Genomic DNA, 18,086 nt, shown 5'->3' with positions numbered 1-18,086 from the left:
AGAGACTTGGATTAAAACCCTAAGGCTAGGATCATGGGTTTGAGTCTCACTCTAGAGAGACAAGTGAAGGAAAGATAACAATAGCTGAGATCCTCAAAAGTCTGGTTTGAGTCCCAAACCTTGGTTTGGAGCCCCAGAGTCTTGGATTTCTTTGTCTGGAAGAACACTCAATCTACTGCATTAATATGTGTGTCGGTCTTGTTTTGTGTGGGGGTTTGTTTTGTACTAAAGGTACCGGACCCCCACATTAACTGGCTTGAAAGTGGGAAGTTGTTAACCTGGTCATCTTAACCTAAGACCTAAAGTATTACTAACAATAGGTGACCTATCTTTTATTGTCACTTTGGGTAAATGAAGCATAATGATACATGATCATTTTGTTCAAGTATGTTTGACAAACTTCCCAGGGTTCAGGTTTTAAAATGAGACTTTTTCTTAACTTAGAAATGGCTTTCGGTTATTTCAGTGAGCCCTAGAATGTCCCCAAAGATTTGTTCTCTCTCTTCTAATAAAAGAAAAATTTAAATTATTTAGGATATTACATGAGAGCTTTGTCAAATCTAGTTTTCTTAAAATGTTAAATATTACTGTAACGTTACAGAAAAGGGCAAATTTCTTTATCAATTGTATTATAATCAGATTTATAACCATGTAAAATGATGAATGGTATACCTGACTACAGTCTTTTTGGGATGTATTCTTCAAAATTGGTCAATATTTAGCAAAATGGTTTTCTTTTGTAACACCGATGGGCCCCAATATCAGTTGGAGTGAGGGGCAAAATGACCCGAAAATGGGTCCTTACACTAAAATTAAGGTTCTGAAGGAAGACCCTTCAAATGAAATAAAAAGCCTGTCTTGCTCAAGTCAGAGCTAAACAATGATGATCTCCATTTATACATCTGGCTCCTCCTATCATTCCCCCTCCATAGAAAGTGGGAGTTCTTACCAGTAATGACCTGGTTTCTATCAACAATCCCTCTAGGGCCACAGTTCCAACCCTGGACCCTTCCTTGCCAGTCAGAAAGGAACAGTATCCCCAGGGTATTCAATTCATCCCAGGGGTTAAATTCCTGAAGATCTAGATGACCAAAGTCAGCCTAGGAGATTTGCATATGTGGGCTCCATCCTATTGAGATGATGCTAAAAAAGATGGAGAATCTCTACGCCTGTGCATTTTGAAAGCTTCTGCCAAGGAGGGGTTTGGTGTTAGTGAAGGAACAGAGAATGCTGAGGTGTGAGCTTTGTTCCAGGTGCTGCACTTTACTCCATAGCTGTTGCAAATACTGAAGGGAGAACTCTGAGGAAGATGCTGTGGAAAACCCATCAGCAGTAAGCAGCAGGCCCAGACAGCACCAGGGTTGGGAGCCCCCCACCTCAGCCCCTGCCCTGGGCTCCTACTGCGGCTTTGGTGTCTTCAAAGCCAGCCTGGGGCTTAGCCCAGGCCACAGCAACACCCAAGTGCATATGGATGCCCACAGCAGCGCATGGGATCCACCTGTGGCAAGCCAGCCCCACTCCCAGCAGAAACCATTATGCGAGGCCTGAAGGAGCCCAAAACAAGGACCCAAGAAGCACCCATACACCTTCCTTGAAAGGGTGTTTGAGGCGTAAATGTGACATGAGATAGCAAGCTGCACTGTTCACAGAAGCACTTAACAGCAATCAATCAAGGCTCAGAAAGGCACTTGCTGGAAGAAAACAACTATGGGTAAGATACCCCTCCATCACAATGTACACATTATAAGCAACAGGGTCATTGGAGATAAGAATGTCCTAATCCCCTTGAAGGGTAGGGGAAGGAACTTCCCATAAATCAACTTGCCAGATGACATAACTGGTTGGTAGCCACCAGAAATGACAGGACCTAAGAGCTCTTCTAGATTCTATTAGCTGTCAGAATAAAGACTTAAGGGATCGCCAATTAAATGAGAGAGTCTTACTCTAATGTGTGAATGACATGAATTTCTAGTAAAACAAAGGAAGCTTCAGACCACAATACAACCCTCATTTTAAATTTTCTGGCAGACTGGGGATATAAAGACTCCAAGGGAAATGTGTAAATTTCTTAACTAATCAATAATAAAATATCTATTGTTTGAATTATCAAAAGGACAAAAACTTATTGCCAGATCGAAGGGGAGCATTAGCTAGTGTGGCCTTACCCACCACCAGAAGGCAATTATGGGGATCCCTAGGAATGGCTGGATTCCTAATTTTAGACTCATGGCCATACCTCTATATGAGGCTCTTAAAGGACACCAAAAAAGCATTTTGATCTTTTTAGACATGAAAGACAGGTTGAGTCTTGGAGTACTAACTCAAAATTTAGGTGCTTCTGAAGACCAATAGCTTACTTTTCCAAAGAGTTGGATCTTATAACTCAAGGGTGGCCAGTTTGCCTGCAAGCTGGGCTGCAACCTGTGACCTTTTACAGGAGGTTGAAAAATTTACCCTGGGCCAGCCTACCTCCATGTTCCCTCCATACTGTGTGCTATATCTACTTGAACAAATAGATATTGATTACTTCGGGGAGGCTGGGCAAATACCACATCATATCACTTGATAACTGAAAGGCAGTACCCACTCTAAACCTGGCCACTCTGCTCCCCAGTACGACAGGAAAACTTATCCACGACTGTATATAAATCATTAAGTCTATTCAACCTGACCTGACTGTAAGCCTTAGAAAATCCAGACACAGAAGTGTTTATGGATGGAAGCTGCTTCATGGACCAGGAATTCTGAAAGGCCAGGTATGCAGTAATAACTCATTAGAAAGTCCTAGAAGCAGAGCTCTCCAGATAGGTCTGTCCAGAAAGCAGGTCCATAGCTAACATAAGAGCCCTACACTTTGGAGCTAAAAAGAAACAAAAGGTAACTATATTGATGCTAAGTATGCCTTTTATGTCGTGCATGCCCATGTAGCCATATAGAAAGAAAGGTCTATTAACATCAGTCAGGAAGGAAATCAAACCCACCAGGCCCTTGTTGACTGCTTGTGACTTTTTGGCCCCACACTCAGGCCGCTGTTGGTATTCTGGCCCATAATTCATTCCTGTTGTCAGTGACCAGCCATGTTAAAGGAAGGAGTGGCAGTGGAGGCCAGGGGTCATAAGTTGATAAATTTTGCTGCTGAAAATGAAAAGACATCAGGTGGTCTCCAGAGTGGAGCTAAGAGGGCATGGCTAAGTGTCTAGTAGGGTAGGGAGGGAGACAGTGGCGTAGCAGAGACAGAGGAAGCCAACAGTGGAGAGGTGGGGAATGGACTGAAAAGAATAGAGAAGATAGGGGCTAGAGAAGATGGAAGTGGACGAAAGGCAGAAGGAATGTAAGTGGATCTAACAGTTGCGAAGCAAGAAGTTATGGACTGGTCGGAAATGGAAGAAAGTATGCTGGATGGCCAGTGGGTAAAGCAGAGGAGGCAGAGGATAGGCCTGAGGTAAAGGAATAGAAATGGGTACATTGGAGGCAAAGCAGAATATGGATAATAGTTTGGTGGTAAAAGAAGAGAAAGTGATGAACCAGAGGTAAAGGAAGAGTAAGTGAAGGTGAAGGAAGAGAAGAAATATAACTTGGAGATAAAACAGGGAGATGCTTATTGGTCAGAACATAAAAGAGGAGGAAATGATGGATGAAGTGTATGTAAAAGAAGGAAAGTATTTCCCAAAGAAAGAAATGATGAATGATACAAAGGTGAGAGAAGAGCCTTAGATAAATTCTCTAGTAGACTCCAAGCAGAAACTGGCCATGTCAAGGTGTGAAACTTGTGGTACAAAAGAAGCAAAGTACAGATGTTCACATCAAATAGGGTCTTACAAGTTGCTCTGCTTAGGGTAAGAATAGCCCCTAGAGGCAGGTTCCAATTGAGCCTCTATGAAATGTTATATGAAAGACCCTTTGTTAAGGCTATGTATTGTAACTTTGAAAATTATATTGTAAAAGAATTAAATACCATAAAATGTACATAGTCTCTAGGTGCTACTTTATCAACCATACATAGGTATGCTGGTTAATGTCTCCTGCAGATAGCTGTCCCCTTGCTTTGTGTAAGCCCAGGAGATTGAGTCTTCTTCAAGACTTGGCAACCTAAATGGCTTGGACACTAAGAGATCCTTCTGGTTACCCATGTCTAGCCAGGACCACCCTCCAAGCCTTGTTCTCTTTACAGTTCCCAAATAGGGACACACTCTTTATGGACAGGAAGAAGGAGGAGGGCCCAACTGTCCTCATACTAAATGGTCCTGGAAACACAATATTGACTTTTTGGCTCCTAGTTACACTTGTGAAGCCTTGAATGATCTTAAATTTTTAGAAGAAGCAGGACAGCTGAGACTTGGCCTGGCCAGGAAGAGAAGATGTAGACATCTCGAAAGTAGACTGCTTCTGCCCAAGAGTCTGGACCAGGCCTGTATACACCTTAATTCTTATTATAGTTGCTATTGTTTTGGTTTAAATAAGTGTTTTACTTTTCTGGTTATATTTGCTTGTATAGTTCTAGTATTCTACTTTCTTATGCTGCCTTGCATTTTTCCGGACTGACTTTGTCTCCTTATCAGCAGAAAGTAACTAGAGTGGTCGTCCTGCATTCCTCAAGAATGAGAACTGAACAAAAAGGGATTTATAACCATAGAGCAGCACAAACTGGTCCTATCTGGTTTAACAAGACCTGGAAACAAAGTTTACACCACTCAGAAGTAACACTTGTGAACCCTTAAACTTCTACCCCAGGATCAGTAAGACAGATTTGAGCCTTGCCTCCTGTCTTCTCACCAGTCGACTTGCAAATAAAGCTTTTCTCAAAAACTGGTGTCATAGTATTGGCTCCTGTGCATGTCGGGCAGTGAGCCCTTGCTCAGTAACACTACCAGCTCCCTCCTGAAATGTGACTCCTTTTTCCTGGCCCTGCAGACCTACGCCTCATGCTGTTTTCTACCCTCCCTTCATGCTCTTTCTCCCTCAGCACTTACCCAAGTGAGCCTGCTTGCATGAAAGCAAAACCCTCCTGTCTCTGTCAAAGGAGGAAATGAAATCCCTTCAGAGTCACACACACAGGTTTGAATAGATGGGTGGCATAGTCTAACAAATACTAGAGACTGTTTTAAATTCAATTTATCATTAACTGATTCTGGGCAAATAGTCTTTCTAGTCTATTTTCCTATATTTAACATAAAGAAAATAATGTCAACTACAATACCTTCAATTGTTATGATGAGGATGGAAAAAAAATGACATAAACATGAGAATAAAATAAAAAGTATATAAAGGTCACAATTTAGAATGAAAGGTAATTCTTGGAAAAGTCATCTTGGGAAGTAGTGGGGTTTTTTTTGTTGTTTTTTTGACCAAAACAGCTAAAATGAAAGATGCCCCCACCCTAAAAACACACAGCAGCATTTCCTGCACTGCTCAGGTGTGTGGTTCCTCTAGCCTCCTTGCGGTAAAGGGCTGTCATTTTTGTATCCTGACCTCCTCTCATAGCATTTTTCTCTACCTATGGTATAGAAAAAAGATTAAATACATGTTTTGACTCAGAAGACATGGAAATATCTTTTGAACTATAAAAGAGGCGAAGGGACAGGATGTCATGGCACCCAGGTGTCTAGCTGGGTAGAGTGGTGACAATCACTGAAATAAATAACCTCTTGAGCTACCATGGCTATCTGCATTGAAATTTTTAATGAGAAGTTGGAGACCTAGATCTGGAGCTCATAAAATACAGATTTAAGAGGAGTCAGTAAAGCCACGGATGAACCTTGCAGAAAACTACATAGGAATGTTCTTGACTTAGAGTGCAACGGTATTTAACCATACTGGTTCGTTCCTCTCCCTTGAAAATCCCTTCCCCTTGTCTTCTAGTATACCTTTCTTTGTAGTTTCTCTCCTAAATCTCTGGGCATTTCTTTGTGGGTGGTTTCCTCTTTTTCACCTAGCCCAGCACTTTAGACTGTCCTGGGGCTTAGTGCTTGAATCTATTTTGTGGTAATAGATCATCTAGATTGATGGCTTCAAGGACGATTTCTATCTTTTGGCTTCCAAAATTTGGTCAAATGCAGACTTCTCTCCACTATTCTAGACTATAGCTAACTGACTCTTCTATATCTCCACTTGGTTTGGAGAAGGATCAAATTATATGAATGTTTTATGATGAAATTTACTTGTTACTGGTTTTTTTTGGTTCTATTGCACAACTATTTTTTAAGATTTTACACAGTAACAAAATGACAATCATAGATATCATAGACTGTTATGGTTTAGGCTGTATATATAGTAAAAACTATAAATTTTAATGTTTGGAGAAATTCCTATGGGGAAAAAACATTTTGAAGAACCTCTAACAAGGTTCATACACATGCCCAAGGTCTTCTGAGATTTCAATGAATAAATTTCCTTTTAGCTTCTACAAAAATAAAAGGAAAAATTTTTTTTCTAGAATCTTATTAGATGGTTTCATACAGTATACACTTTGTTTTTTTGGTCTGGCTTATTTCACTCAGCACCACTGTTTTTGAGTAATAATCCATTGTGTGGATATACAACCATTTGTTAACTATTGATGGACTGTTGGGTTGTTTCCAAATAGGGAAGCTATGAACATTTGCAGAGTAGCCCAATTTGTTTCTGAGATTTGGAGTTAAGGATAACAGAGCTTTGCTTCACTGAGTGATAAATAGGAAAATCAGATCAGCTCAAAGGAACTTCCTTAGGAGAGACTGTTAGGAATTAAGAGGTTAGTGTGATTTGGCCAAGTAGTTGCTAACGTGCTCCTGACACCCTGCCTTGGCTTTGGCCTGTTTCTTGTCTCCTGACTAAGTGAATCATGTTGAGAGTCTTAGACATGTCAGAGGTTCAGTACTGAACACAGTAGCTAATTTATGGGTCCCTTGAAATACCTACTCAGCCTCCTAATGGGGAGGTTGCGATGTGACAGGATTACATCACTAATGTTCCCTGCATCCTAGCCTTTGAAGCTCAGGCCTGTTATAGTTTTACAAAACGGTTTTTATTCTCCCGCCCTCAACCACGTATCTAGGCCAAATTTCTGTTTTCAAAGTTTTGCCAACACACATTATCTGTTTTCTTTCACACTAATTCAAGCTGCTGCAATTGAATCTGCTTTCAGATTTGGCCTGCCTGGTCTTCTCTCGGAAGGCATTAACACATGACTGACAAGTTAATAGAGGGCAAAATTGATTGTGGAGATTTGAGTATTGACTATGGATTTTATTTTGGCTTGTTTACGAGTATGCTGTCAGCTGTAAGAGTAAAGTGTGAATATTAGTCAATTTTTTAAAGCTTCATGGGTTTCTTTAAGTTGTTTAACTGGTGGTTTTTTCCACTGCAGATATGCTGCTGGTGTCTGAAAATCCTTCTGACTTTCACTTTTGCTCTTATGGAGTAGCTGCTGTGGAGAGCTTGGATGATGCTGAAGAATTGCTGGCCACAGATGTAAGGCTTATTAGTTATCAAAGCAAAGTCTGGTAATGACAATAAGAAAGGCAAGGAAGCATCTTAGATCTCTTCTTCTGAAGGGTCCTGTAGAAATGACTTCCTTCTCCTGGGGGAGGAAAGTAAAAGGCACCCCAGGGTTGCCTCTGCCCAAAGTTTACTCCTTTATTCAGTACAGTAACTTTGGGACATGAAGAAAAGTAGGAAGGTGTTTCGACTCAGTGACAACCACTGTTTTTATTTTGGTATACACACACATATATCTTTGCAGTCTTTTTTTTTTTTTTTTATCTGATGTTCCTGTTATATAGTTTCGGTGTTTTTTATTCTCAGTGAATGGATCGTAATCATAGTGCATATACTACTTGGTGTATAGAGTTTGCTTTTCCATTTAATGTTATAAGCGTTTTCAGTGTTATTACAAACTCTTCATAAACATTTACATGGATACTTAATATTTTATCAGACATTTGTCCTGTAATTTAGCCAATTCTATTGTTAGACTCAATTTTTTTGTTCATTTTTTTTTTTTTTTTTTTTACTGTGGTGAATATCTGTAGGTAAATCTTTTCCTGTATATCAGATTCACCTTATGCTAGATTCCTAAAAGTGAAATTACTAGATAAGGATTATAAGATTTTTATAGTCTGTTCATACATATTCTAAATTCACCACTAGAAAGATTGTACTGATTTTCACCTTCCATTCCAGGAACATCTTACTGTGTGCAGTGGCTTCTTAGGATGCAGTTCTTTGATGACATGGTTTTTCTTAAACAGTTCTTTTTACTAGTCTTTGAAATGTATCTGCTCCGGAATAAAGTTGGGAGAACATATGGAATTCCAGAAATAAGCAACCCATCAGATATGGAGCAATTTTTTTGCCATAACCATGAAAAGCAAAATAATTTATTTCATATAGCCAGTTCACGATCAGTTGCTAGAAGTGAGAGAAGAGGCATAGGGCATCAAGGAAAGTTCTAAAACGACTAGAAATTAAATAAGCCAAGTCTGATGTCTTCCTAATTCTCTTTTAAAGGGATAAGTAAACATGGGTGACCAAGTGCCAGCAGGGCCATTTGCGTTGCTTTGAACACAGCTGTCACACCTCGGGGGCTATGATGATTTGTCTCATTCCCTTCTGGAGCCCACAGAGTGTAGGGAGGTGTGACACACAGCAGAGATGAGAAGCTTACTGTAGCCATGAGGCAAATGAAGACACAGGGCCATCTGTTCTTGTTACAGCAAGCCATGGACATCTTGGGCTTTCTTCCTGAAGAGAAGTATGGATCCTATAAACTCATTGGAGCCATCATGCACTTTGGAAACATGAAATTTAAACAGAAACCCAGAGAAGAACACGCAGAAGCAGATGGCACGGAAAGTAAGAATTGCTCTGAAGACACACCATATACTCTCTTCAAATCCCTGACCCTCAGCCTACTCCCCTTTCCTTGTAGTTGACGTCCCCTCTTAGTTTTTGGAGAATGCTGAAATTAACCAGCAATCTCACTTGATTACTGTTCCTTGAAATTATTTGCTCAACCTCTATTCTGATGTAGAATCCCTGTATCTTAGAATAAGAAACAATCCTTAATTATTGAAGATGCCAATAAATTTCCTAAACTTGGGTGATATCGGATATACTAAGACATAGCCTACCTTCAGCACAGAGACTATTGAGAAAAACAAAGGAGCAGACAAATTACCATAAAATGTATTGAGTGACAGTGGAGGTGTGAACAAAGGTCTTTGGAATTGCAAGGGTAGAGTTTTTACTTGACTGAGACCTCAACAAAGGTTTCAATTCCCATCGTTTTTTTAATTCACATTTTTAAAATCTATAGTTTTGCCTGATTACCAACAAGATTTGAGGCATTTTACAGTAAACAATCTGTCTAGAATGATGATTAAAATAGAAAAATCACAATTATGAAAAGGAAGCATGGTTGTGATAATTATTTCATTTATATTAAAGGTCTTGGCAACTGAAATAAATCCTTCAACTTTTTAGTTTTATATTTTCAATTTTAAAGTGTACATAACATAAAATTTGCCATTTTAACCATTTTCAAGTTTAGTGCCATTTTAGTTTAGTGGCGTTATGTACCTTCACATTTTTGTGCAACCATCACCATTATTCATCTCCAGAAATTTTTCATCATCCCAACCTGAAACTCTGTACCTATTAAATAGTAACTCTCTATTTCCCCCTTCCCCAGCCCCTGGTAACCATTATTCTACTTTCTGTCTCTGAATTTGACTATTCTAGGTACCTTCTGTAAGTGGAATCATATAATATTTGTTCTTTTGTATCTGGCTTATTTCACTTAGCAAAATGTGATTCATCCACATTGTGTCAAAATTTTATTCCTTTTTAAGTGTAGATGATATTCCATTATATGTATATATTGCATTTAATTCCTCTATCCATTGATGGACACTTGAATTACTTCTACTTTTCACTACTGCAAAGAAGGTCTCTCCCTATTTCAAACTTTCATAATACTTAATTTCTTTGTCTCCTCTGCAGTTGTTTTACTGACTGACTTGCTATTTTTGCTTGTTTTATTTACTCTCATGGATTATAAACTCTTTGATGCCGAAGATTTTTGTCTTGTTTATCTTCTTACCAGCACCAAGCCTTACATATATCAAGTGCTCAGTAAACTTCATTCAATCTATTAATGAAATGTGACAGCTCCGAAATCATACTTCACCCTTTTATAAAAGACTATTAAGTGTTATTATCATAATCCCTCTTTCAGATTAGCCAGGCTGCAGATTGAAAAAACAGTTTTAACCCTTTCTTTATACCTGGTTATTTACAGAGGAGACTGAATTGGGATAAAATTGAAAAGTTGGAAAGTATCGTTTTTTATTTTTCTCGACCTTATTTATTTTGAGGTGAAGCCAGAATTTGTTCTCTCCATCTTTTTGACTTCTTGTGTACTTATCAACTGTGGCTACATTTCTCTAGAGAGTACTTTTAAAACTTGGATTTATATCAGGATTAACTGGGCAGTTTTTAAATTCTCAATTCCAGGTTTCACCGAGACCAAAAAAAAAGATCTCCTTGAGGTGGGTGCAGGCACCAGTGTTTGGAGTCACCTAGCAATTTGTAAAAGCAATGTATAGCGAAGGTTGAGGGCCACAGTAAAGAGGACTTTGTTCTCCAGCCTTTATGTGTATCAGAATCACTTGGAGAATATGATAAAAATAAGCCCAGACCTAACCTCTTGCAGCAAGCAAGCTGTCCTTTGTTTCTGTGTTAACTCTCCAGGCTTTTCTGATCCACACCAATATTTGGGAACCCCTGTTCTCATTACTTCTTACCCCTCCTAGGTAAGATCATACAACCTAATTAAAGCCATGAGTTTATTTATAAGGTCCTGAGGGAATGATGTTTATTGATGAGAATTTCATTAAGCCGCTTTTGGGACTGCATCAAATCACATGATAAAAATGTGTTTACAGACACTGCTATGTTTGCAGTAGAATTTTCCAAATGTCAGATGGACATTCACAGATTTAAATTATTTTCATCTTGGTTGTAAAACTAAACTTTTATTGCAAATGAAGTAATTTATTTTTTTTTGGAAAATGACAACCACTGTTTTCTGTCCCCCCAAAAAAGTGTATAATATATACCTGTGGGATAAATCCAAGGCATGACAGTCCTATTAATACTTGACTGTCTCTGAAATGGGTAAGAAATAATTCTGAAATGTTGGATGCTATTTCTGCTAGAGTTTAAGGTGGGATACTGTACAGAAAATTTAGGCTTCCTTTTTTCATGGATAAATTAGACTCAAAGGACTATTTCTAACACTGGAAAAAAGATGTGTGAATTTGAGGCTATTATTACCTTTAAAGTCCACCTGAATGCTCCCACTCTCAAAGCTTAGAGAACCAAACTCCTCTCTAGTTCCTGGACAGATATTGTGGAATTGTTCATTTTTCACAATGTTGGTTACTAGTCATCTCCACTCAGATCCATCAGGCATATTATATTTCTCCCTTTTAAATATCTTCACGTTGGGTTAGATGGTCTCTAAAGCCTCTTCTAATTCAAAGAGTCTATGGTTCTGATGCACTGGAGTCTCAACTTGAAATAATCAGGCTTTTGTCTCCAAATGTGGCACTCTTAGCAGGAACATCTCAGCATAGATGAACATGTCTGCTCTACTTTTGATTTTTCCATTTTCTCAAACAAGCTTTGCATTTTGAAAGGTTTCATAGCAACTGAGTACCTAGGCCATTATTACTGACATAGAGTAGGTGTGTAGCTAGAAGAAATGTATATGTATAATATAGATTTTAGTTAACAAGCAAATCAGACATTTCAAGCTTTTTAAGTCTGTGAAAATTTTAAAGGCTTATGAAAAGCAAATGGATATCGTTAACACAAATGGCATACAGCTAATTTTTTTTTTTTGGTTTTTTTTTATTCCCTGTTTGTGGTTATTACTCAGGAAATTTTGTACGCAGTGAAGGAAAGACTGCATTTCTTTCTACTGTAGGACATTTTAGAGAGTAGCCACATCACATATATTAGTATACCTCAGGATTCCTTTATAATTTAAGGTGTTGCAGAAAGGTTTCAGATGAGTAAAATGTTCTTTTATTTGACAACTGAAGAAATCTGCGATTTGAAATGTGCTTATAGCTTTTCTAAGTGTTATTTCATTTTTTAACACTGATGTGATATGTGCATATTTACTTTTCCTTCTAATAACACTTATTCTCTACTTTCTTTAGAAAATGGAAGAACTGTTATAAAAGTGCAATTACGTGGGTTGCAAGTATTCTTTTTGGGCAGCAGAGGGCACTATGGTACAAACAGACTTTACAGGAAAAGGAAAGATTTTCAGTAGATACTGGGCAAGTGTCCTTGGCGACTGTTAATGGGTGGTTGTTTTGAATTTTCAAATTACAATTCCCTGTTTCATTGAAAGAATCGGTACATATGTAGAAGGGAAAAATAAGCAAATAATAAAGATGAGATAGTCCATGTCCTTTAGATAAATATTTCTTTTTAGAAAGGACCCTCTTTTTAAAATTAAGCTATAATTTACATACCACAAAATTCACCCATTTAAAGTATACAGTTCAGTGAGATTTAGTGTATTCATACATTATATAACCATCACCAGTATCTAATTCCAGAATATTTCATTACTCCAAAAAGAAACTCTGTACCCTTGAGTAGTTACTCTCCATTTTCTTCTCTCTCTAGCCCCTGGCAACCACGAATCTACTTTTCCTTTCTGGATATGCCTATTCTGGAGAGTTCATATAAGTGGAATCATGTGACATGTGGCTTTTGTGTTTGACTTCTTTCATGTAGCATAATGTTTTCAAGTCCTATCCATTTTTTAGCATCCATCAATATTTCATTCATTTTTATGGCTGAAAAATACTCTATTGTATTTATATACCACATTTTGTTTATCTATTCATCAGTTAATGAACTTTTTTCCCCCACTTTTTGACTCTTATGAATAATGCTGCTAGAAACATTTGTGTACAATTTTTTGTGTGAACATATGTTTTCATTTAAATTGTATATATACCTAGAGGTAGGATTTCTGGGGCTAGAATAACTCTGTTTAACTTTTGAGTAGCTACCAAACTTTTCCAGGGCAGCTGTGCTATGTTACATTCTAACCAGCAATGTATGAAGTTCCAATTTCTCCACATCTTCACCAACACTTATTCTCTTTTTGATTATAGCCATGTTAGTGGGTGTGAAGTGGCATTTTATGTGGTTTTGATTTGCATTTCTAAGAAATAGTCTTTTAAACATTTAAGATTCAGGTAATTGTTTCAAAACTACAATCTATCTTGCTACATTGGTTTAAACATACCATTCTTTTCTCCTCTGGGTAGTCTGGCTATAATGCAATAAATTTCAACTGTGTTTTTTCTTTTCCTCCTCCCCTCTTTTCTCCCACCTTCCCTCCTTTTCCTTCCTTTCTTCTGACCAGGTGCTGAAAAAACTGCTTTCCTCATGGGCATTAACTCCTCTGAGTTAGTGAAGTGCTTGATCCATCCTAGAATCAAAATTGGTAATGAGTATGTTACTAGAGCTCAAAATGTAGAACAGGTAAGGTGATTATGTGATTTTGTAATAATTGTATTCATATCGTACTTGTATATTTTTCAATTTCCAATGTCTGCAACAAGAGCTTCTATAAAAAAGCAGAAAAGAGCTACTGCGATGAATATTCCAAATGTTTTCACTTGTGATGTATACCACAGTAAATGCTCTTACGTTAAGAGTTTCTAGACTGAAATATACAATTTTGACAGTTTTCCCTCTGGCAACAAATCTCTTTGCAGATGCAAGCAAGCCCTTTACGTGTTGTGATCAACATCTTTGTTGTCCAGCTAAGAAGCTTTCGGGGCTATTGGTTTCTGACATGAGTAAAATTTGCAAATTGGCATCTCAAATCTATTTGGAATATTGACTTTTTAGAGTAACAGACACATGGTGACACAGTTGAGGAAGGATTTCAGAACATATGCTGAAGTTAGTATTTGAAGGGGCAGGGAATTAAGAACAGACATTGAAGTGAAAGATCATGTAGCATCCAGGAGAATGTTTTAATGACAGAATAACAAGTCCTCTGAGACTTTGCCAGAATACAGTAGATATTCCCAGGGCTGCTGAGTAATGAGACTGTCTAATTATGCTAGGGCATTTCAAACTAATACTTTATATCTGTGATGTGTATTAGTTAGTATGAGATAGGCATGCTGCAGTAACACATGCATGCTAAAATCTCAGTGACAATAAAACATTTATTTCTTACTCTGACCAAGTCCAATACAGATTGGACAGCCTTTTTCCACTTTGTAGTTAGGCCATCTGGAACACATGGCCTCCAAAGTTGCTGCACAAAGGGAAAGATAATTTGTGGAGGAAGCATACCCATCTTAACTGCTTGGGGCTAGAATGATATCACTTTTACTAATATTCTATTGATGAGTATTAGTCAAATTATCTATAGAAGGCCTGAGAAATGTAGTCTTTCTGGAAAGAGGAAATGGTATGATTACATGTAATATGTATTAAACATTTACAGGTGTTATCTCCTTCCATTTTTACAACAATACACAGGTAGAGAGGGCGGAGATACTTAAAGTTTTCCCAGTTGAATAAACTGAGGGTTAGGGAACATAATTAACATTACAAAGGACACGGGAAGTATTCAGGTGACACTTAGATTGTTTTACTCTATATACATCCCAAATCTGAAAACGAGAGATAAATGTACAAATTTGTGATGGAATTATTTTGACCGCAGTAAACTCTATTTTTTTTGGTATATTAAGGCATCTGGTGTGACTATATTATTTAACCCATTTCCCATTTGCTCTGAGAATACTTGCCGGAGGTGCATGTGGCTGCGGTGTTTACCCCAAGGTAACTCATGGATTACAGTCCGAACCTTCCCCCCAAAGTTTGCCATGAAATATCTCGCTTTTATTATTTTTTTCACATCACTCTAGTATATCGTTAGCTTTGGAAACAAATGACATTCTGTTTTTAGTAATGGTATTTCCATTTACAAAATATAGTAATTCTTGATCACTGAAAATGTCAAATCCTAGAAAACGCATTCCTAGGCGTGATGTTAAATGAATACTGGCAGCGAGTTGCACTTTTTTTCTAAATGGAAAAAGATTAAAATATTTCAACAACTAATCAAAATCACTATTTTCACTTACTCTATAAATCAATAATTCTTCCTCTACCATAGTACTAACTATACTGAAACAATTTGTTTACATTTTTGTCCTCCCTGGTTCTAATCTGAGTTCTCTGAGGCTGTTGACAGTGTCTAGTTCATCTTAATACCCTTGGCATTTAGCACAGTGCCCTGCAAGCAGTAGGTGCTTCATAAATGTTAACTATTGAGATGAACTTGAACCGTGATCGGCAGGACAAGTAGCTGAACTATTTCTTGGCAGTAAGATTAGAGATATTTGGCAGTTTCTTACTTTATAAGACATTCACCACAACGTGCCTGCATGGCATGCTATGATTGTAGAATAAGGACTCTTTCTGTAGAAAACTAATAAGCTCTTAGGAGGACTGAAATCAAACCTTCACCTCTTTAATATTGTGTTCTCAGGCGTTGAGTTACCACACCAGCCTATGCCATAATAGGACCAGTGAAGCAAGCAAATATATTATTAGACATTAAAAGAAAAATATCCTCATCCTCCACCCTCTCTCTCTCTCTCCATCCTTCCTTTCCCCCACCCTCTCTTTCTCTCTCTCCCTCTCTTCCTCCTCCTCTTGAATACAGAGTAAGAAAGCACACTGTAAGGCTTTTCTTTTCTTAGGAATTTTACTGACTTTATAGAGACAATTGCCACGCTAAGAATAGAGATGTATGTATATGCTCTGTTGATGACAATTGCAAAAGATGGCAAAAATTCTTGCAGTGTTAACAAGCTACAAAATTTAGTTCTAGCTCTAATGCTAACTTTGGGATGATAGTTAAATATCTTCATCTCTCTGAGCACCCTAATGAAGAGATCGAATTCCTCTGTGTGTTTCAATGAAGGGGTGATTGGAATCTAAATGGGACAATTCTTCATGTGTGGGAGTGTCCTGCACATCCTAGGAGGCTTTGCATTTGCTAAATGCCAGTAGCACACTCAGTCATTATGACAATCAGAAAATGTCTTCCCAGTTTCCAAAGGTACTCGCCTACATGATTATCAGGAACTAAGGTTCTTCAGGACTAGTGTTTTATGATTCTAGGAGAGTTCTGACTGTGCCTCTTAGAAATAAGTTATTTTAAATTAAAAAGAATAATAAAATAATAATAAATAGCCATTGAGTATTTACTACGGGTGTTGCGCAAAGCGCTTTGTACGGATGTTTTTGTCAATCAATCAAACAGCAAGCTTGCAAAGTTTATCTCATTTCTATTTTCATTTCATAGTTAAAGATAGTGAACCTTCGGAAGGTTAGCTGCTCAAAGTAATATAGCTAGTAATACTGGAGTGAGGATGAGGAGGCAATAACAGTGAAAAGGGCGTAGGAAAGGGGGCACTAACACATTGGATACTAAGTGTCAAATGTTGTGTTATATATATTTACATCCTCAGTCACACTGAGTCCCAACAACACTGAGATATGCATATCTTAATATTCTTATTTTACAGAGGAGAAAGTCAGGGATCAAAGTGGTTAAAAACATGGCTGACTCCATTTATTTTGTTTTTGTTCTTGCTATCATGCATTATTGCCCCCCAGTAATCAAAGTCTTCTGTGAGATTATTTTAAAAAGAGCTAAGAAATGAGTCCATTTAGCCCCTGAAAAGTGGAAGTGTAGGTTTAGCTGTCTAATTCCTGTCATTGGACAGAATATAATGAAAATGATTAATTAATGTGCTGTATATTGGTTTATTATTTTCATTAATTCATTCAGCAGACAGCATACCATCTATTTCTTCCTCTGCCTACACTGTCAGGCTTTCTTCCTGTATTTCTTCACTACTCCCACCCCTGGCCAGTTTTTCTCCCACCCCCACTTCTTGAGTATTTAGAGAATTAAAAGGGGGTGAGCAAGTTAGTCATGTTCTTTTTTAAAGTTTCAAAGTGACTGCTGTAGACAGAGTGATTTCCTTGGTGCTCCAGAGGATAAAAATCATTCTTGGTGCTCTATTTGTGCGGGTGTGCGGGTGACGCCGATAATAAAAAACTGTGATGCCATCCGGCGTATGGATTACTGTGGAAATGACTCAAGATAACTGATCAGAGTGGATGACTCAGAACTAAATCACCGCCAGACACCAATTGGCTCCTGCTGCATGTTCTCTCCTGGGCAGCTGAAGGATGTATGTGATAGGCCTATTTTAAATGTAAAGTGGTTGGAGCACATTCTGCTTCCAGGCTTGGAACGTGTCCAGAAATTCATTCTTACTTAGAGTTCATCAGAAACCTACTACTATACCAGTGCCTTTGCATCATGGAAATAGGACCTGCATTTGCACAGTATCATCCAGGCACAGAGGTTGGAGCTCTCCCCAGTAGATAATGTTAGAGCCTTTGCAACATACCTCCAGTGGGAAAAATGCAGCCTGAGTTTTACAGGGGAAACTGAGTCAAAACGATGCACTAAATTGCTGTTCTCCCTATAGGGAGTTGAAAGCAGCCCTAAGAACTAATATAATTGAGAAGGTGGAAGCTGAGGCTAGAAAGGATCTTCAAGATGGTTACTCAGGTTAAGATACTGCAGAGTTTAGGTCACTCGTGAAAGGTTACACTAATCATTAGCAACTGCAACAACAGCAGTAGGACAAAAAACAGATGCCTTGCCTACTCTACCGGTACTTTTCAAACTTTTTGGTACATAGGAGTCAGCGGGGGATTGCATTAGAGTGCAAATTCTGATTCCTAGGTCTGGGACTGGACTTGACATCTTTAACAAACTTCCAGGTGGTACTGATGCTGCAGGTCTTAGGACTACACTTTGAATAGCAAGGTTTTAGAACACATTGCCACCCTCTCTCCCCGCAAGGATATTCGGTTCTTCGGTAATAGGAACATGATTTCTCTCTCAGGAGTGTTAGGTAAGGAAGCACCAAGGTAACTCACCTCCTTTCTCTTTC

General features: G+C 38.2%; 1 protein-coding gene across 1 annotated transcript in view; it reads left to right on the top strand.

Annotated features, from left to right (window-relative positions):
• Positions 1–18,086, top strand: part of MYH15 (myosin heavy chain 15) — a 123,208-nt gene that overhangs the window by 19,784 nt on the left and 85,338 nt on the right. Inside the window, 3 exon segments of the mRNA XM_015594958.1 lie at positions 7,346–7,449; positions 8,694–8,832; positions 13,439–13,557. Coding sequence (XP_015450444.1) covers positions 7,346–7,449; positions 8,694–8,832; positions 13,439–13,557 — 362 coding nt within the window.

This window comes from Pteropus alecto, unplaced genomic scaffold (genome assembly GCF_000325575.1).
Source record: "Pteropus alecto unplaced genomic scaffold, ASM32557v1 scaffold270, whole genome shotgun sequence".
NCBI lineage: Eukaryota > Metazoa > Chordata > Mammalia > Chiroptera > Pteropodidae > Pteropus > Pteropus alecto.
Note: the sequence above shows the minus strand (reverse complement) of the source record. Positions and strands in the feature narration are given on the sequence as shown.